The sequence below is a fragment of the Natator depressus genome, chromosome 22 (assembly GCF_965152275.1).
Source record: "Natator depressus isolate rNatDep1 chromosome 22, rNatDep2.hap1, whole genome shotgun sequence".
Classification (NCBI taxonomy): Eukaryota; Metazoa; Chordata; order Testudines; family Cheloniidae; genus Natator; species Natator depressus.
The window spans coordinates 1,795,883-1,820,771 of record NC_134255.1 but is presented as its reverse complement, the minus strand read 5'-3'; the positions used below and the strand labels follow the sequence as shown (position 1 = coordinate 1,820,771).

General features: G+C 42.3%; 1 protein-coding gene across 10 annotated transcripts in view; it reads right to left on the bottom strand.

Moving 5' to 3' along the window:
- Window positions 1–24,889, bottom strand: part of PKNOX2 (PBX/knotted 1 homeobox 2) — a 726,589-nt gene that overhangs the window by 95,527 nt on the left and 606,173 nt on the right. For 9 of the 10 annotated variants that reach the window (XM_074936676.1, XM_074936667.1, XM_074936669.1 and 6 more), the window contains 2 exons: window positions 5,820–5,949; window positions 4,779–4,876 (listed from right to left, as the gene is read on the bottom strand). The exons of the other annotated variant lie outside the window; for it this stretch is intronic. In XM_074936676.1, the coding sequence (XP_074792777.1) occupies window positions 4,779–4,876; window positions 5,820–5,949 (228 nt within the window). The remainder of the gene's footprint in view (window positions 1–4,778; window positions 4,877–5,819; window positions 5,950–24,889) is intronic. 10 annotated transcript variants of the gene reach the window in all.

Sequence of the window (24,889 nt, the reverse complement as noted above, 5' to 3'; positions counted from 1 at the left end):
ATGGCATCTGAACTTCTATAAGACCTTATTTGTGCCTGTACCAGCAGGGGCTTCCACACAATCAACTGTCCGTAGTCAGAACAATCTTCCCCGTACAGAACTATATACATGCAAGGCAATGAAGATTGGTGGTAACCCATTGTGACCAAATGCACCCCTACTCCGCACTGTAAAAAACATGCCTTGTGAGATATAATTTGAAAACTAATAACTCACTGGTCAATAATATTATGATGAAACGTGTAACAACATTATTTGTAAAGTTATGAATTTCTCCAGAATGATGTTGGTAGCACAAGTTCAAACCCATGTAGCCCCAGTTAGCCAGGACTGGTCAAGCAGGTCTGAAAGGAATGTGTGTGTTTTACCTCAATTTACATATGAGTACTAAACAAAGTCCTCAAAACTGCAATACGGAGACAAGGCAAATCTGCATTTTAGCAAACAACAACATGAAACCTCTTTTACAGTGAGACTCCTTGTCCCTGTCATCAATGGGTGACTGAACTATAGAAGTGAGGGGTAGAAACACGCTATCTCTCCCTATCCTTCGCTCTCTCTGTTTCACTTAAGAAGACAAAAGAAACAACCTTTGGACTCTGGGAGCAGATCCTGGCATGAGAATTTGATTAGCACTGTTACTGGGTAGCTGTGGTAAAAACTTCACCTTGACCCACGTCTAGTTTAAGTTTAGAAAATGTTTTATCTTTATTTCTCTTATAAACACTTCTGACTTTAATACCTGTACTCACTTAAAATCTGTTTCTTTGTAGTTAGATGAACTTGTTTTATTCTTTAATCAAAATGAATCCAGTGCTGTGACTTGTTTGGGTAACTCCATTTAAAAGTAACAAGACTGTTGTATACTGATCCCCTTAGAGGGACAATGGATCTAGCACACCTGGACTGTCCAGGAGAGTGCTGGACTGTGCAGAACACGTTTCTGGGAGTGTGTTTGGGCCACTCTGCAGGTAGTAACCAAGGCTGTTGGAAGCCAGAGTGTGGCTGGTGTTTGCTGACAGGCTGCTGGGGTCAGAGCTGCTGGACCAGGGCTGAAGCTATACACAGACACTCAGGAGGTGACTTGCATGCTGTTTGGCTGTTTGTGAGGAGCCCAGGTTGGGAGCTACAGCAGCAAAGCATTGGGAGGCACCCCAGATTTCAGGGAAAGTGGTGACACAGCTCCTCGCTGGTCTGGATTGTACCCCAAAATGTCATGCCCACACTCCCAACAGAGACCACAATGGTGAACAAGAGGATGATGATGATACCTGTACATATTTATTATTAGATTTTGTTTAACCCTTAGGTTATTGTTGTTGTGATGCTTTGAGATCACAAAAAAATCCAATTTTGTCTTAGTTTAATGACTATGTATTATTTAACAGCCGAATGCAAATATTTCAAAGTTGTCATTTTAATGTGTTGGTGTCATCATTGTTTTTGCCATGACCATAGAAATGGAATAACTTGACCACTCTGCATCATATCTCATCTCGAAGTAGATGCAATGAGTTTTTTTATGATATGTGTGTAGAGAGGGTAAATTAAGTTGACCAAATTGGTGGTGTCTGCTGTTCCCCTACTGGATTCAGACCACAAAGGGAGGAGTCATTGTAGAATCGTAGGACTGGAAGAGACCTCGAGAGGTCATGTAGTCCAGTCCCTGCACTCATGGCAGGAGTAAGTATTATCTAGACCATCCTGGACAGATATTCGTCTAACCTGCTCTTAAAAATCTCCATTATGGTTCTGTGTGACAGAATTTCAGTTTTTATAACTCGTTTTTTAAAAAAACCTAAAACTTCACACACACGACCTTTATTAAAAGAAAGTTAAAACCACAAAATCAAACACTAACTGGGCAGGAAACACCAATGCAACCTTAAATCTGCCTCTGTGTGTGTGTGTGTGTGTGTGTGTGAGTGTGTGTATTATGACAGTCTTTAATTACATGAGTACAGAAACAGAAGGACCCCTGCTTCTGTTACGAAGGAGGCATATAGTTAGGTTGCACAGACAACCTTATTTCTGGCATTTTGTGTGCTTAAATCTGCAACCCTTACCTTCAGATAAAGTTTTTTTGTATGAAAAAAGCACGAACATCTGTCAGCTAGATTTGACTCTGTCTTTACGCATTTCCAGTGGAAGGCTGGGAAAATTCTTTAGCCCAGTGAATACAGATCTCAGTATTCTGAATCAGTTTCTGCAAATGCCTATAATTTATGAAAAGGGAGGGGGAATAAAATGGAAACAAACTAGTGATGAACAATGAAACAAATGAACCTTTTCACTGAGCTCCATAATTCATGTGCGTGGGAGCTGTGGATGAGTGATTATGGCGATATCTTTTGTTGACAGGAGAGATGTATTATCCTGTGCATTGCTGTATATTGTTGTATCACTTTTATTCTATACAATGCAGATCATTCAAAAATTTGCTGTTGCCTCAAGCAGCACGGGGGTCATTTTCAGGTTTAAACTAGTGTCAGTGGTAGATTCTCTGTAACTTGAAGTCTTTAAACCATCATTTGAGGACTTCAGTAACTCAGCCAGAGGTTCTGTGGCCTGCAATGTGCAGGAGGTCAGACTAGATGATCACGATGGTCCCTTCTGACCTTAAAGTCTGTCTATAACCCTCCAATAAATTGCTCAAGTTCAGCCTAATTCACATTAAAATGTTTGATAATCACCTTAGCTGTAGCTCTGGAATGAACCAAACTGGTGGCTATCTCAGAGAAATGCCTGTTTGCAATTCCTTACAATAAAAGGTTAACTATTGTGTATTTTTTCACTGTAACTCTCCGCATTTCTGAACACTCTGAGACTCAATGCATTCATCTTTCTTTGTTAAGGACGTGCCTTTCAGAAGTGCTGGACATCCACAGCTTCTATTGCCTCAGTCGCATCTGCCAACTAGGCCATAATTGTTTTTGAATGTTTGTTCTTTTAAATATTGTCTCTTCAGTGCAGGGTAAACCGCGTACAGAATTTACACTTGGCTTGAAAGTTATCAACACATTTCTAGCTAGACCACTTCAAGTAAATAGAAAACTGATTTTTTTCCCCTACAAACTGACATCAAATGTACGTGTGTTCCTGATGGAAGAGTTTATTATTTAATTCTAAACCCCTGTGAAAGCCAATGCATTTTCCTTATGATTCTTTGTTGTTATGACTCGTTGTTGTTCATAGCATGTTTCTAAGTGTGGTGTTCCACATACATTTCATATAAACGACTTCTGTGGACTGCATAGCACTACAAGATGTTATATGTGTCTGTCTGAGGTTGTAGAAAAGCCCAGTATGATATGTTTTTGTATTATCTTGAGAAAGAGTGTGTGATCATGTAATTAAAACCTGAGCCAGATTCACAGGTACACTCCAGCTGCTTTGCACCACTGTGATGCAAAGCAGATGTAAACCTAGCTTAAGTCGCTGCTTAAATGGATTTATAGCTGCTTTGCATCACAAGAGTGCATCATGTGGGTGAATCTGTCCCTGTATTTATAATGCATTCAAACAAAGAGGCAGAGTTACAGTTGTGTGAGCAACCTTTAGTTTAACCTCTCTTGACTTTTGTGTGATTAACTGTAATTTTATCATTAACTTTATATTGTATTTTTTGCATTCCGTGTGTATAGTTTTATTTTTTACAGAGAAAACTAAACAAGGAGCTTTGTTCTCCCAAGCTTCAAAGATCTACAACACTGAACTGCCAAAGAGCTCTGGAGGAACAGAGCTTTATTTCAGCAGAGGGCAGTTCTTATTACCAGACCCTGAACTCTCTGAAACATTAGGCCCTAGCTAGTTCAGGTCTCTTCAGTGGATGAGGCAGCCCACTACTAAGATAATGTAGCTAACCACAGCAGGAGCACATACATATTTGGGATTCAGATCCTAAAAAGTCTTACCGAAATATGTGTTCATATAGGGCAAGCACAGGACTCCATCAGTCTGTCAAACCTATTGCAATAAGGTCAGAGAATAACTTCACTGAATCTCCCTGCCCCTCAGAAGTGGATTATCATAGAATAATAGAAGATTAGGGTTGGAAGAGACCCAGGAGGTCATCTAGTCCAACCCCCTGCTCAAAGGACCAACCCCAACTAAATCGGAGCCTTCCTTTGACTTACTTCACACAGGCTGGTCATGGTCATGGGTCTGCATCTCCTCAAGGACGTTCACATGTCACGGGTCAGTTACTTACTACGAAGCCAGAGTGTTAGTGCAGGATCAAAACGCAGATCTCCCTTTGACAATCCATCACACTTGCATTAACCATAGGTCTGGCTGGATGTCCCGGGCCTCATCATGTGTGAGTACCTACCCCCCACTGATTTTAATGAGAGCTGTCCGCTGACAGAATGTCCGGCTCCTCATTGCTAAGCATATTGTCAGGAACTGCTGGACCTAAAATCTGCTAAAAGCAGTGGCAACTGTTGTTTGTAACTGAGTCTGCCTGCACAATTTAGGTGAGAGAGCAGGAGTGAGTGTGAGAGGGGAGACAGCACAAGATAGCACCAAGGGGAGAGTGTGAGAGGAGGGAACATGAGATTATGTGCAAAAAGAGAGTGTGAGAGCAAGTATGTGACCAGACAGAGAAGGAGCTAAGACAGGGCATGAAAGGAGATTGTGGGGGCAGAGGGAGATGTGAGAGCAGTGGATGAATGAAAAATGACCATGCTCTTTCCCTGTAGTTGTTCCCCTTTTAAAACTTTAAGGAAACCAGTGCTCTGGCTTAGCCCTTTCAGGCCTCTCAGTCCCACTCATCTTACCTGTGTGTTCTGGATCTGTATGGCTCCTTGTGGGATTGCTTGGGTTACCACTTGGCCCTGAGATGTTACCATAGTTACAGGCTGGTAAAGGGCTCCACCTGACAAAGATATGGTTCAAAGCAGAGTTTTAGGGAAACAGCTGGTATTTATCACTCCAGGCTGGCCAAGGGGAGGCACATGCTCAAGGCCAGTGGTGTCACTGGTCTCAGCTGCAGCTCAGAGTTGTCATGAGAAGTCAGTTTTGAAAGGAGCATATTAACACTTTTAGCAGAGCTGCACTCTGTCCAGTACAAAAGCACAGGGATTGGACTAGCCAGATAAAACTGGGTCTAGATCCATTCCTGTAGTTCAAGCAAAGGATCACAGTAAAAGTATGACAAAATAATGTCATTCCCTTCCAAAGCCAAGAGCTCTCAGGTTCTGGGGCCCTGGGGCAGCCCCAGCCGGAGTGGCTGTGAGGGGATAGAACACTGTCATCCTTTTCTGGGGCTCAGAAGATCCCTGGAACTACAGAATTTGACATTCTGCAAAGCAGAAATGACAGAAGGGTGATGCATCACCACTACAGCTCTGTTTAAAAACACATCAATTCTGCACTGGACAAATTGATCCTGGGCCACAGGTCGGTACCCAAAGCAGAACTAGAGTTGCTGAAATAACAGACACTGTCCAGCTCACAAAGAATGGTCTGAGACAGTAACATGAAAATGAACCTACTGGCTACCAAGGGGCCAGCATGCAGTATTGTGAGCCCTGATCCAAGAAGGCAGAGCCAGTAGAGTCATCAGAGCTCTCCTGCTGTGCAGTTAATTATCTCAGCTTTAACAGAAAGACAGGTGTTCCCATTTCACAACATTTGAGTCAGAAGACACTTGGACGTGCAAAGTGCTGTCCAGTTCCATGCCATACCTTTCATTTCACAGACATTTGCTCTGCCTGTTCTTACTCAGGTTTTTTTCCCCTTGTCATCTAAAGAAAAGAACCTAAGCATGCAAAAGATGTGACTAACATGGTCAATGATGTACGTTGCACGCCTCCCACCTGACACAACTTGTGAATTGACCGTTGCCATGGAGATGTTCCCCGGCTGCAGCGCTGATGCTGGGACCACAATTCCCTGGGGGTTGTTGGCCACTGCAGTCATTGAGTTCGGAGAATTCTGCAGCAAATCCTAGAGAGACCAACATAAACCTCAGCTTATACAAAGATTCCAGATACAATCAGCAGAAACAAGCCTTATTGGGAATTAGCCTTCGATCAAAGGGTTAATTCAATACTAACCCTGTGCTCATCTGCAGACCGAGATTTTTAGGGGTCTCAAAGCATTTTAGAAATATTAATAAACAGAGAATAAAATATACTTTTTTCCAACAATGAATTTCTGTTGTACATATTTAGATATTTTTTTTCCATGGGAAAACTTCAGAATGAAATAAAACAATATATTTTCATTTAGATTCCAATTTTTTAAAATGCTTTCATTCTATCTGAAATTTCATTTCATTTTAATTGACATTCACATTTCAATTCAACCTTCAGAAATGAAACCAACTTTTTGAAATTTTGGATTTTTGGATTTTTGTTTTCTCCCGTTTTTGCTCCTGAATGGAATAGAATGTCTAGTTATTGGTTTTTTAATTCTTTCCTCTCTTTTTAACATTTCCCTTTTTCTACTTTAACTTTTAAAAATGTCTCCAACTTTGGAAAAGTTACCAAGTTAGAAAAATGAACTTTGCTAACTCTTCCCCTCATGATTCTGATCCATGCTGGCAGTTCCTGTATTCCTATGTCTTTCTATCTGTGTTTGTGTAGCATCCAGCAAAATGGGGCCCCAGTCATTAGTGGGCCTTTGGGAGCTAAATATGTACACCTGTGTTCGAAGTTATGAATATTGCGTGTGTACTGGCTTGATTTTTTAAGTAGCCTTTGTAAGCATTTGGTCAGCTTCTTGAGAAAGGAATGTGCAAGTTAAATGCTCAATCAAGAAGCACTTAACAGACAATGGATCTTGAAGATGCCAGTCCACATCTGAGCTTTCCCAGGAATTTGGCTTGGGTGGTAAGAAACTCAGTCATACATGGACACGTGACTTGCCCATGTGACTCCAAAAGTCCATTTTGTAGCTGGATTCTACACGGGGGGCGGGGGGGCGGTGTCCACCCACAGGAGAAAGTCTATTTAAACCCCTGGGATACCCCTCCATTTTGTCTTCTGCTGGCCTCTCCACTCCCAAGGATACCTGAAAGAAACTGGAACAAAGGACAGTAACTACAGGGGGTGTGAGTGATTGCTGGACCCAGACTAGAAGGAGACTAGTCTGTAAAAGGAAGCTTACTGGAATTCCTTTAAGGGTGAGGTTTTTATCTGTATTCAGAGTTCTTACTGTATTAGATATGGACTTGTGTGTTTTACTTTATTTTTCTTGGTAATTCACTTTGTTCTGTCTGTTATTACTTGGAAGCACTTAAATCCTACTTTCTGTATTTAATAAAATCACTTTTTATTTATTAATTAACTCAGAGTATGTATTAATACCTGGGGGGGTGGGGGGCCGAACAGCTGTGCATATCTCTCTATCATTGTTATAGAGGACAAACAATTTATGAGTTTACCCTGTATAAGCTTTATAGAGGGTAAAACGGATTTATCTGGGGTTTGGACCCCGTTGGGAGTTGCGCATCTGAGTGTCAAAGACAGGAACATTTCTTAAGCTGCTTTCAGTTAAGTCTGCAGCTTTGGGGCACGTGGTTCAGACCCTGGGTCTGTGTTGGAGCAGACTGGCATGTCTGGCTCAACAAGACAGGGTGCTGAAGTCCCAAGCTGGCAGAGAAAGAAGGGGCAGAAGTAGTCTTGGCACATCAGTTGGCAGCCCCAAGGGCGTTTCTGTGATCCAACCCATCACACCTGTGTCTTTCTATCTGTGTTTGTGTCGCATCCAGCAAAATGGGGCCCCAGTCATGAGTGGGCCTTTGGGAGCTAAATATGTACATATGGTTACATAGTAATAAAGCTAAAAGAAAAGGAGTACTTGTGGCACCTTAGAGACTAACAAATTTATTTGAGCATAAGCCTTCATGAGCTACAGCTCACTTCATCGAAAGCTTATGCTCAAATAAATTTGTTAGTCTTTAAGGTGCCACAAGTACTCCTTTTCTTTTTGTGAACACAGACTAACACGGCTGCTACTCTGAAATCATTAATAAAGCTGTCACCTGACTTGCAAGGGCAATATACAGCTCCTTTCCCCCATCATGGCTGTGATTCTGTACGATTGAAATATGACCTTGTATATCAATGTTACTACCACTGTTATTGTAACAAATCTCATACAAAGTATGTCATGTAAGGTATCAATGAAAAAGTTAGAATCTATCAAATACGATTATCCTGTTTGTATGCATGTATCATCTTTGTAACTAAAGTTATGAACATTGACTATGTACCAGTATTTCAAATGTATTTGATCCTGGGGTAACACCCACAATGTAAAAACTACATTCAGGACAGACAGCTTTGTGTTGATGGCCCCTCAAGGGCAATTAACTCTCACAGTGGGCCATAAAAGAAACTCATTCCACCCGTTGGCTCTTCCTGCAGATGCCTTAACCTCCATGTGGCCAATGGCTTGCTCCTGTGAGTTAGCAAGCCATGCAAAGGCATATGACTTGCTCATGTGACCCTGGACTCCATCTTCTGCCTGTAATTTTCCACAAACTGAGACTGGGAGCTTTGTTTGGGACAGAAAAATTCCATCCACCTGGGAGAGGGTGTAAAAGACCCTAGAAACATCCCCATTTTGTCTTCATTTCCTGCTTCATTTCTCTGGGTTGAATTTCTAATAAGGAAGCTCTGAACAATGACTGATGACTACCAAACTGATTGGGTAATTTCTGGAGAGACTTGCAAACTAGCAGTTTATTCCATCACTGCTTCAAACCTGATACAAGTACTTTGCAATGACTGTATGTATATGATTTCCTTAACCATTTTAACTCTCTATTTCTTTTCTCTTAAAAATAAACCTTTAGATTTTAGCTATTAAAGGATTGGCAACAGCATGATTATTGGGTAAGAGCTGAGATATATATTAACCTGGCTATGTCACTGGTCTCTTGAGATCAGAAAAACCCTTTGTTTGATGAAATTGGTTTTCAGTAACCACTCATCATAAGTCTAGTGTCTGGTTGGTGAAATATATGCTGGAATGCCTAAGGAGAGTGCATTTTTGACTTCTTGTGGTGAGTTAAAAGTTTACTTTTGTTAATGGCTTGGCATATCTAATATATATACCCCTGTTTGGGGTGAGTCTGCCCTATTTCTCAGCAGTTTGTCCTGAATCTGGTATTCTCAGCTGTAACCCACTGAGGCATGGTGACAATGGTGCATATATATATGAGCAGTTGAAGAGCCTCTTTGCCAATCCCTGGTTCCCTGTGCTCTCATTGTAGGCAACACTGAAGGTGGGACTGACAATTTCTTGCTCAAACAGATCCAGGCTGCAAACCCCTCATTCACACTGGTAAGCTGTTGTTCTCCAAAGTAGTCCTATTGACTCCACTGGTAGCTGCTCACCATTGTGAGTAAGGTATTTACAGTGTATAAGTAACATCTTCCTTCTAGTCAATTCTAAAACTCAGAAATACATGCTGTACTTCAAGTGCAATACTCAAGTCAATGTTCGCTGTGGAGCCACAACAGAGCTCACTTCACCAAGTACTGAAATGCCACCGCCTTGAGTGCGAAGCGTGACAGCTGACAAAGCCGTGCACAGCCCAGGGCACTATCTGCAAGTAACAATGATCAGCATTGTAGAGAAGAAACTGTCTATTAATGGAATGAATGGGTAACAGGCTAAGCCCATGTGTAGAGATGCAGGGTTCCTAAGTAGATACATCCTATTATCAGGGTCTTGAACACTGCGTGAAAGTGCAAGGTAATTTCTGCTGAGTTATTCTGTTAGGTGCATTCAGCAAGCTCTAACTACAGCATAAGATCTGGAACTTCTCTCAGGTCCCATCTTCATGCTCTCAGCAGGAATAACTGACACCTAACCGAAAATAACTGCTGGAGTCAGAGAGTTATCTACAGTAGGGCTACATGGTACAGCTGTGGATAGGGCATCTCGAGAGAACCAGGATGTGGAGCAGAGGGGTTCTGCAGCAAAAATCCTAGGGACAGCCATGCTAGGGAAAAAAGCTTCAATGAAGTTTAGTTTTTGTTACTTACATGGCAATAGATTAATAGAGTCACTGATTTTAAGGCCACCATTTTACCATTGAGTCTGATCTCATGCATTAGTAGGCCACAGAATTTCACCCACTGATTCCTGCATTGAGATAATTAACTTCTGGTTGAGCTAGAATGTATCTTTTAGAAGGACACTCATTCTTAATGTAAAGAATTCTAAGGATGGAACTCTTTTGAAAGCTGCTCTTAGGTATAGCTACCCACACTGTGGCTGGGGAATGCAGAGGCATATAGCAGGGGCCTTGGTGCAGAGTGGTTGATTGAATCTACTTCTCTCTCTATCAAAAGAGAAAATCCCTCTTATTCCATCATATCCACCCCATGTCTCATCACCGAAAAGATCAGTACCTTTAAGGGACTGTCAGCCAAATACTGTGAGCAATACATTTCAATCAAAATTGCTCTGTAATAGCCACAAACACCTTAAAATTAAGGCAATGAAGTAGGAGGAAGAAGATTCTAGGGCCACATGAGGAAGCAAATTCTGTTCAGATCCACCTATGTGGAATCAGGTATGAATCTATTACATTAATTGCATCACGGGGCAGCAAAGGCCTTCTAGTATTCAGCACTTATCATTACCTGCCTGCTGCAATTTCACTCCTCCGCCCCCCATGACAGCCGCGGTTTCCATGTGAGCACTCTGCTGAGGAGCTGCTTTCTCACTGCACTTTGAACATGAGTCCCACAGGGGGCCTTGGTTTGTCTTTTGCTTTCTGAGGCTGCCAGGATTATACAATGCCAAGAAGGACAACCAGATACGCTGAAAATCAGGGATTTTAAATGGGCACATAGATTCCCCCACGCTGTGGCTTCTTGATGCTGACAGACCATTGCCCATAATCATAAAATTCCTTAGCTTGCAGGACAGAGAATTGATCTTGTGTGGACCCTGTAAGGCCAGCAAGGGAGATGCTTTCTTCTTTTACCCCAATTCCTGCTTAGAAACACAAAAGGGAACAGCACTTATTCCCATCAGATATAATCTCTGCAATAAAAATTTACCTCTGTACATCTCAGTTTCACCAGGACACTCTCAGGCCTGGCCCATACCTAAAACTATATCATTCTACTCTATGGCAGGGACTTTCTCTTTATCCTCCCCCTGCAGACTGTCTAGTAGCTATCCAGCCAGCCCAGCAATACAGAGAGCGAGCTCTGCATGCATGGGTCTGCAGGGGGAGCAGCAGACTGCAGCCTAGAGCACACTATAGCAGCCAAGATAGGGAGTAGGATTCTGGCTCCCACTTCCCAGCATGTATCCTTGTGATAGAGAGAATGACTTCCTGGTCCCTCCAGGGTTTAGAGGAAAAGATATACTGATGCCCCAGGAAGACAGAAAAGCTCAAGGGCGATGCAAGCAGGAGTGAGAGGAAGAAAGGAGAGGAGAGAAATTTCAGGGAAGAAGGAGTGAGCAAAGAGGAGGGGGGGATTTGACGGCATAACAAAAAAGCCAAAGAGGAGATGGGGAAACTTGAAGGGAAAAGGGGAGGCAGTGATGGAAGGGAGAAAAGAGAGGGGGGAATTAATAGGTTTGATGTTGTGGTGGGGGATTGATGGATTTATGACTGGAGACTGATGCAAATACTGTAATGCATATTTATCTAATATAGAAATTGAGACACTATAACATTTACATAAAATCTCTAGATGCCCAAACTTACAGCCCTGATAAGTAATGTCTGATACCTGGCCTGGCTTGATATACGTGCTGCTAGGTTTTCAGAAGGTCTGAGGAGATGGCAAGACATCCCAAACGTCATTACCTTCTAATCTAGCCATTACTTAAAGAAATGGATAGACTTTTTTTTTCTTTAAGCTATTTATTTCCATCTATATTGGTTTATTAACTTCTGGCTAATTCTGCAGCATGTTATGGTCGATCATGGTATATTATGAGCAACTCTTCTGACTTCTTTATTAGCCATGGTATGCAGCAGCTGAGAAGTGTGCCCTTAATGGTGCCTACACGATGAGATAAGTTACTGCTTGTAATAGCAACGGTAAAAGCACAAGTTAAAACATCTGCTAATACAGACTGCACAAAACCACTGTCAGTGCTTTGATCAGATATTTGTTCTGGAGACATGGGTGAAATCCTGGCTGTACTGAAGTCAATAGCAAAACTCCTATTGACTTCAGGAAGGCCAGGATTTCATCTATGTGTGCTATGCCACACTTTCAAACTCTCTTATTTCCCTATAGCATGAATAATTTGATACTGCAATGATCAGTGCAGACAAAACCTCCACCAGTAGGTGATGCAAAATTTTTATCTTAGTGTTAACTTGTCTTGGCTCAGGGGATGGATGTAGGAGCAGCTTAAGTCTTGTCTGTGGTGTTAACGTTGTTACTTGCAGTGTCCCAATATATCCTTTTGTTTCCATAAGCAAGTATCACACCTTGTGTCAGCAGCTTCAAGATGGCAAGAGAACTTTAGCCTGAGAAGAAACTGCCTGGTCATGCAGATGCAGTTGGAACCCATGAGTACTTGACAGATGGAGCCGCTTCTCTCTGTGAATGAGTGGTCTGATGAGAAAGCAGCAGAGTAGCTCGCAGTGTTTTTGGATGGTGATGCTAAAGCCTTTTACCAGCTGTTTCCCAGTATGGGTCATGGGTTTTAATGACAGTTACACCAACATTTGCACAACTGCTATGAATGGCGATTGGCCCTTTTGAAATACCAGAAGGAAGAGCAAGCTAGGAGGTGACAGGGAGGGGGACCCTGTATCGTTATTTGTGTGCATGGAGTTTTGATACAGCTTTCCCCGGGCCAACCTGGCCAGAAGATGGCTCAAGTGAAGTAGAACATGCTGTGCAGAATCAGAACTGTCAATGCTGGGAGTGGGAGTGGCAATATGGTGGCAAGGTATCAGAGAATCTGGTGTGAAAAGTAGTTTATAAATGGTTTAACAGGGGAAGAATGACATGCTGGATAAACCTATGGACGAGATTATATGCAGAGTTACAAATGTGGAAGAAAAAATTGAGGTTTCCTTAAAAGATATCAGCTGTTAATTCCCAGCCCCAGGGTGACTCTTTTATACCAGATGCAGCTCTTCAAGAAATGATGCTAGTTAAGTAGCTAAAAAATTGGAGGAGGCCCACCTGAAAGCTACTACAGAGTACTTAACCAGGAAGAAGAGGTGGGTGAGGCTTCTTTTAAACCACTCACAAACTCATCCAAAGCCCAGGACTTGGTGGTGAGGGGGGACTTCAACTCCCCAGACATGTGTTGGGAAAATAGCACAGCAGGGCACAGATTATCCAACAAGTTCTTGGAATGTACTGGAGACCATTTTTAATTTCAGTAGGTAGAGAAAGCTACTAGGAGAGAAGCTGCTTTAGATTTGATTTTGACGAATAGGGAGGAACTGGTTGAGAATTTGGAAGTGGAAGGCAACTTGGGTGAAAGTGATCATGAAATGACAGAGTTCATGATTCTAAGGAATGGTAGGAGGGAGAACAGCAAAATAAAGACAATGGATTTCAAGAAGGCAGATTTTAGCAAACTCAGGGAGTTGGTAGGTAAGATACCATGGGAAGCAAGTCTAAGGGGAAAAACAATTGAAGACAGTTGGCAGTTTTTCAAAGAGATATTATTAAGGGCACAAGAGCAAACTATCCCACTGTGTAGGAAAGATAGGGAGTATGGCAGGAGACCACCCTGTCTTAACTAGGAGATCTTTGATGATATAAAAATCAAAAGAGTACTACAAAAAGTGGAAACTCGGTCAAATTACAAAGGATGAATATAAACAAATAACACAAGTATGTAGGGACAAAATTAGAAAGGCCAAGGCACAAAACGAGATCAAACTAGCTAGATACATAAAGGGTAAAAAAAACAACAACATTCTACAAATACTTTGGAAGCAAGAGGAAGACCAAGGACAGGGTAGGCCTGTTACTCAATGCGGGGGGGTGGACAATAGTAGAATATGTGGAAATGGCAGAGGTGCTTATGATTTCTTTGTTTCAGTTTTCAAGAAGAAGGTTGGTGGTGATCAGACGTCTAACATAGTGAATGCCAGTGAAAATGAGGTAGGATCAGAGGCTAAAATAGGGAAACAAGTTAAAAATTATTTAGAAAAGTTAGATGTCTTCAAGTCACCAGGGCTGAAGAAATACATCCTAGAATATTCAATGAGCTGACTGAGGAGAGATCTGAGCCATTAGTGATTATTTCTGAAAAGTCATGGAAGATGGGAGAGATTCCAGAAGACTGGAAAAGGGCAAATATAGTGCCCATCTATAAAAAGGGAAATATGAATAACCCGGGGAATTACAGACCAGTCAGCTTAACTTCTGTACCTGAAAAGATAATGGAGCAAATAATTAAGCAATCAATTTGCAGATATCTAGAAGATAATAAGGTGATAATTACCAGTTGGCATGGATTTGTCAAAAATGAATCGTCTCAAACCAACCTGATAGCTTTCTTTGACAGGTTAACCAGCCTTGTGGATGGGGGGAAGTGGTAGAAGTTGTATATCTTGACTTTAGTAAAGCTTTTGATAATGTCTCGCATGACCAAACTAGTGAAATGCAACCTAGATGGAGCTACAATAAGGTGGATGCAAAACTGGCTGGAAACCCATTCCCAGAGACTAGTTATCGTGGTTTATAGTCATGCTGGAAGTGCATAATGAGTGGGATCACGCAGGGATCGGTTCTGGGTCAGATTCTGTTCAATATCTTCGTCAATGATTTAGATAATGGCATAGAGAGTACACTTACAAAGTTTGCAGACAATACCAAGCTGGGAGGGGCTGCAAGTTCTTTGGAGGGTAAATGATCTGGACAAAGTGGAGAAATGGTCTGAAGTAAATAGGATGAAATTCAATAAGGACAACTGCAAAGTACTCCACATCAGAAGGAACAATCAGTTGCACACATATAAAATGGGAAATGACTGCCTAGGAAGGAATACCGCGGAAAGGAATCTGAGGATCATAGTGGATCACAAGCTAAATATGAGTCAACAGTGTAATGCTGTTGCAAAAAAAGCAAACATCATTCTGGGATGTATTAGCAGGAGTGTTGTAAAGAAGACCAAAGAAGTAATTCTTCTGCTCTACTCTGCGCTGATTAGGCCTCAACTGGAGTATTGTGTAAAGTTCTGGGCACCACATTTCAGGAAAGATGTGGAGAAATTGGAGAAAGTCCACAGAAGAGCAACAAAAAATGATTAAAGGTCTAGAAAACATGACCTGTGAGGGAAGAATATAAAAATTGGGTTTGTTTAGTCTGGAGAAGAGAAGACTGAGAGGGGACATGATAACAGTTAAGTACATAAAAGGTTGTTACAAGGAGGAGGGAGAAGAATTGTTCTTCTTAATCTGTGAGGACAGGACAAGAAGCAATGGGCTTCAATTGCAGCAAGGGAGGTTTAGGTCGGACATTAGGAAAAACTTCCTGTCAGGGTGGTTAAGAACTGGAATAAACTGCCTAGGGAGGTTGTGGAATCTCCATCATTGGAGATTTTTCAGAGCAAGTTAGGCTAACACCTATCAGGGATGGTCTAGATAATACTTAGTCCTCCCATGAGTGCAGGGGTCTGGACTAGATGACCTCTCGAGGTCCCTTCCAGTCCGATAATTCCATGATTCTATTTGCAGGCATTCCATGGGTCAAATAGAAAAGACTGTTTCCAGTGTGCATCCCTGGCCAGATGACATTTTCAGTCAATGTAAAGGCAAAGACTACTGGAGTTGGAATAAGCAGAGGGTAGCCACACTAAAGGAAATTTAGACGTTTCTGATGAAGTAGTGGCACCATCAGCAGCTATTAGAAGGGGCCATATGAAGAGTTGCCCATGTTGCTATTACTATGTATCTGGACACATCGATAGCTAGAAAACTACAATGCCGTTGGACTCAGAATCTGAAATAAGTTTGAGTAGTGCTGAAAGGGAAGAAAATGTGCAATGCAAGAGTTAAATTGGTGACTATTAATCTTCAGACACTTCACACTGTAGGCCTTGATGGAGCCCTAGGCATAACTAACAGTGTGAAGCAAAGGCTGTGAACCAGAGTCGGCCCAGTCTTGGCAAAACAACAACGCACTAGGTTTTGGCTAACCAAGTAAGCACATTCTTGATCAGACAGTTTGGTACAAGAACACCCGGAGTTCTCAAGTAACTACCTAAAAACATTCTTAAGAAATGGTACAAGAACACACTGACCCCTCATAAGATAAGGATGGGATGACAGGATAATGGATAAGGATGTTTTGTTCGAACTAGCAGATACAAGGTGTAGGTTTGGTAACTAACAACGTCTGGAGTGTAATACGTAACTTATTTGTATCAGTGTGTACAAGGAGAAGTCATAGGAGGGACATCTTTGACTAGTCTAGGGGGCACTCTCCTGGTGTGCTGTCTGAGCTGGTACAATTGTCGTGGACATACATGTGTTAGTGTACCTGTAACCACAGAGCCAGCACTGTAGTATTGTTCTTTGTCAATAATAAGCCTGGTTGAGCACCTTCGCCACCAAGCTGAGTCTGTGGTCTTTCTTTACGAGTAACACTGAGGTCTGCTGAAGCATCAGGCTGCGCTCTCTGCTCGTGCAGCTAACACCAGAGCGCCAAGAATGGATCCACTGAGCAGCTGTAACAATGTAGCAGCCTTGATAGCGTTGCCACAGCAATGACATTCCATAGCACTTAACAACACTGGTGACCCCACTGCCCGCTCTAGGGGTTACAACCTCAGATGGCAGAAAACTATGAGCTGGGGCACCCCTTCTCTTCCACAAATCTCTACAAACTTTGACAAGGTTTGGATGCCCTGGGTAATGAAAAAAGTGGTCCATACGAGTTTAAAACAGAGTGTGGGGAAACCTGGACTGGAATCTATAAGGCGAGGGCAGAGAGTGTAGCCTTGAAAAATAATAAGAATAATAAATGTACAATATTGCCAACTATGGCCATGACTGTTAGATGGTTAAGACAACACACCACAAAACTGGCTGGGCAAATAACAAAAACAATAGAAGAGTTAAGAGAAGCAACCAAGCCATGGAAGGCTCCAGCTCTCCTGGCAGGGCAGCAAGCAGTCCAGAGGCATGATACATTACAGCAAGCACAAGAACAGAATAGAAAATTGGAAATAGCTGTAGAAAATCTGCAAAAAAAAGAAGTGCTGGCCCCTGTTATAAATCTTGTTGGGCAACAACAGGCTTCGGGGACTTCTACAGCGCCTGAAGAATGGGGACAGAGATAGAAAAAGGTGGCCCTATCAAAATTAAAAGATGGAACATGAGAGGATTGGAATGGGTGTTGGAATGGGGACATTGGGAATGACCCAGACCAAGAGCCACCAAGCCATCCCTGTGGCTGGGTCACCACATTGCAACCACCACCGTATGATAAGAGCTACATTCCGGTAAAACCTAAACTGAGACGTAGACTGGTGCCTCCTCGAATGGGAGGAGTAAGTCCACAGGAGGGAGAAGTAGCAAACAATACTTTCACTGGGTTGGTAAATCAGATGAAGTAGAAAATGGAACCGTTCACAGACAGGGCTGTATTTGCACCTTATGCACCCTGAGGCACAGCAACTTCAGCGCTCCCCTGCCTACAGCTGACCGTGCTGCACACAGTTCTAGAGAGGTACGGTACCCCTAGAATGCCAGCACCCACGGGCACGTGCTTACTGTGCCTAACTGGAAATCCGGCCCTGCTCACAGAGTATATTAGGAGATGGGAGCTGCGACTTGATCCCTGGGAGTGGATTAAAAAAGAATTTCAAAGTGAAAAAGCAAGAGTGAGCAGGTTAACACCTAGAATTGATTCATTAATGCATGGAGTTGCCAAGAAATGGTTAACTGCAGCAGGGAAAGGCAATCCTGCAATCCATTTGGCATGCAGACAAAAGCAACAGGATACTAGGGGAACAAATTCAGGTTTTCCAAAATTAGGTAAATAATAACCCCCGCTCTCTTCTCAGGGCCAGAATAAAAACTAGGGGTATGGGTTCCCAACCCTCTGCTTTAACCTACGGAACCCCACTCCTCGTTCAGAGCTAATAATATAACCTTTTTCTCAAATAGTTTTATATATCAGTTAAATTTTCCTTTATATCCTCTCTGTTTGCAAAACTCGCTGCTGCTGCTGGTACTTCACAGAGTTAATTAATCACTTGGCTCAGGTCTCCCTCCCTTCCTAGATTGCTCTTCTCCCCTCTCTCCCTCCTCCCCTCCCCTCTCCTCACTTCTGCTCTCTGTTTTAAAAGTTGTCCTTATTATAGAAACCTGCACAACAGGAAAAAGATGAAGGGACTGGGGAAAAAAAAGAGAAAAAAACCTAAGGTAAAAATGTTACTTTAAATAAGCCCAGTAAATTAATAATTTTAACCCGTCAGGAATGCAACAGCTGGAAATATTCCTAACTTTCTAGAAGATATAGTTGCCAAGCAACAGAAATGTTAGCTCGCCATCTAATCCTAGCCATTAATTACTATATGAAACGTGAGTTTTTCTTATTTCCACATAGCAGCATTTTTAAAATACAAGGAATATAAAGTAATGGAAACGGCTTTATGTTAACTAAATTAATACAACCAAGTGGGCAAATAATGTGGATTTTTATCAATTCTTATTAAAAGTTTTAAATAAAAAGGGAATAACTTGCTTATTTAAAGGTTTAACTCTTTTGCTCACTGTCTGTTTTCTAAAATGCATTGCTTTAATAACTTTACGTTCTTAAAGCCTTATTTTATATAGTTATAAATACAATTCTATTGCTATTCGTCTTTCATTGTAAATTTGTCCGGTATGTCACAGATGTTGTGTTGTGTCATTGTATGTTGTGACTGTCATGTAAATACTTCTTTTGTTTTTACTTTGTAGCAACAACACTTAATGTGATATATTTTAAGATATAAGTGTTACCACAATATGTTAATATTACGGTTGGGGCATAACCATAATAATATTATTAATAATCAATTTTTCTTGCAAAGCTCAGAAAGGCCTCAGTTATAAATATATGTACATATATTTTTGCCTCAACAAATAATGCAATTGCAAATGAAAATAATTCTTTTATCAATCACAGGTTTTTTTATTCAAAGGAAAAAATGTAAGGGGACACCTCAACATTAGTGCAAACGTAATATTAATAAACTGTCAATTTCTTGTTTGGGTTTTTATAAACTTGTTTGCACCTTTATTAAATATTAAAATATAGTTATAGGAATGTTATAGCAAAAATGTTAAAAAAGATAATATATACCGGGGTGGCCAAATTTACTGACCTCTGAGATCCAATAATCTCAGATCCAATAATCTTCAGAAGTTCCAGAGCTGCAAGACACACACAACCTTTACACATACATTTTAAAAAATATTAACATTCTACTTACTGTATCACAGCTAATTATTGCTAGAGCTACAGGTCTTGTAAGTCTCCATCCTGGTCGTAAGTCTTTGGAAATCTGGTTCATATCTTGTCAAGGCGTAGGTTGATTTGTAAGGACTGAACGATGTTTCAATTTTACGAACTCCATCACGGAGTACAGAGATTCACAGCAGTATGTTGCCCAAAAATTGAAATGAGTTTCACACTAGTCTTCTTGAGTTGAGGCTACTTTTTTCCTGGCACTTGCTTCCAGAACTCGGTTGTAGACTGATATATGCATCATCTTTAGAGCCTGACCAACAATGGATGGGTTTACAAGAAAGGTAAAGCAGGATCTCAGCTTCTGCAAGTCTTCAAACCTGGCCTGAAAGTCATCAGGCAGTCCTTGTAATTTACCTCTGTATTCCTCAAGTTTGTGATTTTCTACTTTGATTTCAAGGAATGTGTTTACCCTGCTCTTGAGGCGGGGAAGGTGGTTCAAGTCTCTTGACACTATGTCTATTTCCAGAAGTTTTAACTTGTTCTGGAAGCTGAAGACTGTCTGAGTAAGGTTAGAAATAATCTTATCCTTCCCTTGGAGTGCCAAATTGAGAGTTTGCAGATGCTGCATAATATCAGTGCATCCATTGCTCATCTTTCAGTGGTGGATAAGACTTTTCCTTTTTTTCAAGGAAAGCACTGATAGGCTCCAACAGTTCCACAAACCTATTTAAGACGTTGGTTGATAACCACCTCACAATACGTAGAAAGCGATGTCATTAGGTTTGTCTTCAAGATCCAGCTCTTCAATGAAATTTTTGAACTGTCGATGAGTTTTCCCATTCAAGCAGATGAAATTGACAATTTCTAGGACTATTTTCATAACATTTTCATACTTGAACTATCTGCCTGTGAGATGCTCATGATGGATGATGCAATGAACAGGGAGAAACTCTGGTAATTTGGGATCACTTTTCAAGAGTACGATAAGGCCTACTTTTCCCCCCACCATTGCAGATGCTCCATCCATTGAAACGTTGATACGTTTATCCAGCGGTATATCAGCATTTGTCAATGCTTTGTCAAGTTTGTTCTTTATGTCAACACTGCGCGTTGTTTCTTTTAGTGCCACTAAGCCCAACATTTCTTCTTTCACAATTACATCTGCAGAAACATAGCGAACAAATATGGCTAGTTGTGGTTTATCTTGAACTTCTGTGGATTCATCGAGAGCTAGGCTGAATACTAGAGAATTCTTTATATAATTTTGTATCTTGCTTGCGACATTGGCACTGATCTGGGAGATCTGCCTCATAGTGCGGCATGAAATTGGAATTTGCTATATTAGTGTTGAAGTTTTGTGGTACTTGGATCTAAAATTGCAACCACTTCTGCAATGTTCTTCTTAACAAATTTTCCATCACAATATGGATGTTTAGCATGAGTGATAGCCCATGCCATAACAAAACTAGCTTCAGTTGTTGTGTCAGCTTCCTTACTGAACGCCAAAAGTAGTGTCTGTTGAGGCATAATTTTAATGTGGCTACCTTGTTTTTCCTTAATTCTGAGCCAGGAGGGCATTTAGATGAAAAGTTATTGTGATTCGTTTTATAGTGACATTTGAAGTTGCTTGCTTTGTAGTGAGTGAGTGATGCATTTCAGATAAGGCACAGGGGTTTGCCACCTTTACTAGTGAATGAAAATCTTCCTCCCATTCTGGCTGAAAGCTTCAGTTTCTCTCTTCATACTTGTATTTTTTACAGTTTGAAGATGTCATTGTCATCCACGAAATTAACAGAGGATTAACACTTCAATCTAAAACTATTCAAATGCAACTTCTGAACAGTATACACAGCCTGTAGTGAGCAGCATGCAGGGAGATCACAGCACACGAGGTCTGCCCAGCTCTACAGTGCCGCAGTTACCTGTTATAATGAGCATGTGCAGCTGAAGTCAAAGCCTAGGCGCCACCTGCTGGGCTGAAGCCCAAAGCACCAGCTCGCCTCCTCTTGGAGAGCTGAAGCCCCGAGCAGCGGTGCCCCACCTCCACAGGGTTGAAGCCCCAAGCATCAGTGCCCCCGCGGGTCTGAAGTTGTGAGTTCGGGCTCATCCCGCTGCAGGGTGAAGCAGCCTCGGCGCCCCTCGCCATGGGGCTGAAGCGGTGAGCGCCAGATCACCCCCTGGCAGGGCTGAAGCCCCTCGCCTCAGCACCTCCCCCACCCCCCGCAGGGCTGAAGCCGGGCGCGCCGGCTCGCCCCACTGCGGGGTGAAGCCCTGAGCCTTGGCACCCCCCGCCATGAGCAGCAGCTCGCCTCGCTGCTGCGGGGTGAAGCCCTGAGTCTCAGCGGCCCTCCACAGGGCTGAAGCTCACCCCCCGCCCCGGCACTGAAGCCGTGAGCGCCTCTCATCCTCCCCTGGCGGGGTGAAGCCCCGAGCTCCGCAGCTGACCTGTCAACGAGGCGCATGTGGCTCGCCTGCCGCAGTTGGCCACGCCTGATATATACTATGTCTGGTTATGTCACAAAATGTTAACGCTGACCAAACAATTTCAACGGGTTTCCACCTTTGTCTCCCATACTCTACCAAGGGCCATGAAAGTTTAATACCCTCAAAGTGTTTGCATAGACCTGCATTTACAATTCATTTTGGTTTAATTGTTAAACTGTTTTCCTTTATTATGTTAAAGGGAAGTAGTAGTTGTTGAAGTTTGTGCTTTCAAACAGTTGAAAAAAGTTGAATTGGTATCACAAGCAAATTAACTCTAAAAAAGCTTGGTTAAAAATTTGGCTCTTAACACTTTTGCTAAAACACAGTGCTCAGCAGGAGAGAGCAATACACCTCACTAAAGATTGTGAGCATCTATTTTAGCAGTCAAGCACTATGTTTATTATAAAAATTAGTAATGCACATATTGATCAAAAAGGAATGTCTATATAACAACAGCAAAAGTATCTAAAACTGGTATATTTGTACTAGAGAATTGAGAAAATCAGAACAAAAGCATAGTTTGTGTTCTAAAAGACTTGGTCCCTATTACATTTGTGGCAAATTGCTGGCACAATTATGATGGGTTCCGCGCTTCCTCTTTTTGTGCGGGGGTTCAGGGCACAGTTTCCTGCCCCTGAACTAGGGTATCTACTGTCCACTAGTAACCCAGAGAAGGGTAGTGGAGAGGGAGGGACCCAGACCACCCTCTACTCTGGGTCCCTGCCCAGGGGCCCTAAGGATAGCAGTAAACCACTAGAACTAGTGCTTCCTTCCCCTGGGCTACTTCCCTCTCCTGCCCTTCAGCTTGTGGGGTTTCCTGCCCTCCCTCTGCACAAGCCAGGTGTCTCTTTACCTAGGGTCTTGGCCTTCTAGCCAGCCAAGGCACATCTCCAAACTCTCCTCTACTTCAACTCCTTCAAACTGCTCTCTGCTCCAACTCCAAACCACTCTGCTCCAACTCCTTCCCCTGGTTGATTGAAGCAGGAGAGTTTTATCAGATGACTGGCTTCAGGTGCTCTAATTGGCTTCAGGTGATCATAATGGTCCCTTCTGACCTAAATATCTACGAATCTATGAATCTAGGTGCTTTAATAATCTATAGCAAACTTTCCTCCCTCTGCAGGGAATAAGGCTCCCTTCGAACCCTCTCCTGCTGCCCTCTGGCCATGCTGTATCACACATTGTAAACAAACTAAGTTAAGCTGTGTATTAAATTTGGGTTACTGAAAACAAGAGAAACGTCAAACAATTTTATTATGTTAATAAACTTAAGCTTTTTAAGGGTGCATCCCAAAGACGTCAGAAGACAGCAGTGCACGGCGAAGAAACCCATGGGCATCAGGAAAAGAAAAATGAAATGCTTTGTACAGGTCAACTAACCTCAACCTACCATATATGGATAATTAAGTATGCAATCCACTAGAAAGCACTAGCTGGACCAGCTCTAACTATCATTTAAACTGTATATTATTAAGCAAAGTAAGTTCATGTGCTTGTTGTTTTAAATCTTTATCTAAAATATGGATGAATTTGGTTACTGTGTATTATCGCTGTATAAGTCTTTGTTAATCAATACACTAGCATTTTATCAGAAATGTGCACAAAACTCAAGGGCTTGGCAAAAGACTATTCCACAATCTAGTATCTTTCAAAATAGGAGACTCCAAAATCTAGATTAAATTATTGGTAAAATTCAGATTTTGTCAGGGATATTTTTAGTAAAAAATCATGGACAGGTCACGGGCAATAAACAAAAATTCACAGAAGACCATGACCTGTGCGTGTGCATGATTTTTACTAAAAATATCCCTGACAAAATGAGGAGGGAGGAGGGTCCAGCACCCACAGCATCTGTGGGTTTTGGGGTCCCCCTATGGCCCACAGTGGCTGAGCATCTGTGGGATCCTCTTGCTGCCCACTGAGGCTGGGGAGCTGCAGGTTTCCCCTGCTGCCTGCCGCAGCTGGTCAGTTGTGGGGACGCCCCCGCAGCGGCTGGGCAGCTGTGGGGTCCCCTCACTGCCCACTGTGGCTAGGCAGCTGCAGGGAGCCTGGCCGCATGGGATGAGTGGGAACCCCCACCACCCTCGAGGGCTGGGAGCTCTGGGGTTCCTCCGCTGTCCAGCAGCTAGGAGTTGCTGGGGCCCTGCTGCCTGCAATGGCTGAGAGCTGCGGGGTTGCCTGATGACAGCTCTAGCCCTGGGGCAGAAAATGTCACAGATGTCTCTGGAAGTCACGGATTTCATGACCTCTGTGACATAATTGTAGCCTTAATTGTTATCTATATAAATAAAACAAAACACTGAACATTTTGAGCACCAGCAGAAACTGTCTCTGAATCTGTAATTCATGATATTAAGGACCTGGCTACTGAAGAAACAGTGCACCATGTGCATGACATTGCTAAAATGTTTAACCAAACATGAGTAAAAATTAACACATGTATGGCAGCAAACAATATGAAGGCAAGTCAAAAACAAATTGGTAAAGAAATTATTTGAACTGCTTATGGAAGTTACCTAGTAATTACCATAACCAACTCATTAGGTTTCAGAGTACCAGCCGTTCACACTGTACTGGGGACAATATACACCTTCAAATCAGTGGCACTGCTATGGGTACCCGCCTGGCCCCACTGTATGCCAACATTTTAATGGCTGACTTAGAACAACGCTTCCTCAGCTCTCGTCCCCTAACGCCCCTACTCTACTTGCGCTACATTGATGACATCTTCATCATCTGGACCCATGGAAAAGAAGCCCTTGAGGAATTCCACCATGATTTCAACAATTTCCATCCCACCATCAACCTCAGCCTGGTCCAGTCCACACAAGAGATCCACTTCCTGGATACTATGGTGCTAATAAGCGATGGTCACATAAACACCACCCTATACCAGAAACCTACTGACCGCGATGCCTACCTACATGCCTCCAGCTTTCATCCAGACCACACCACACGATCCATTGTCTACAGCCAAGCTCTGCGATACAACCGCATTTGCTCCAACCCCTCAGATACAGACAAACACCTAC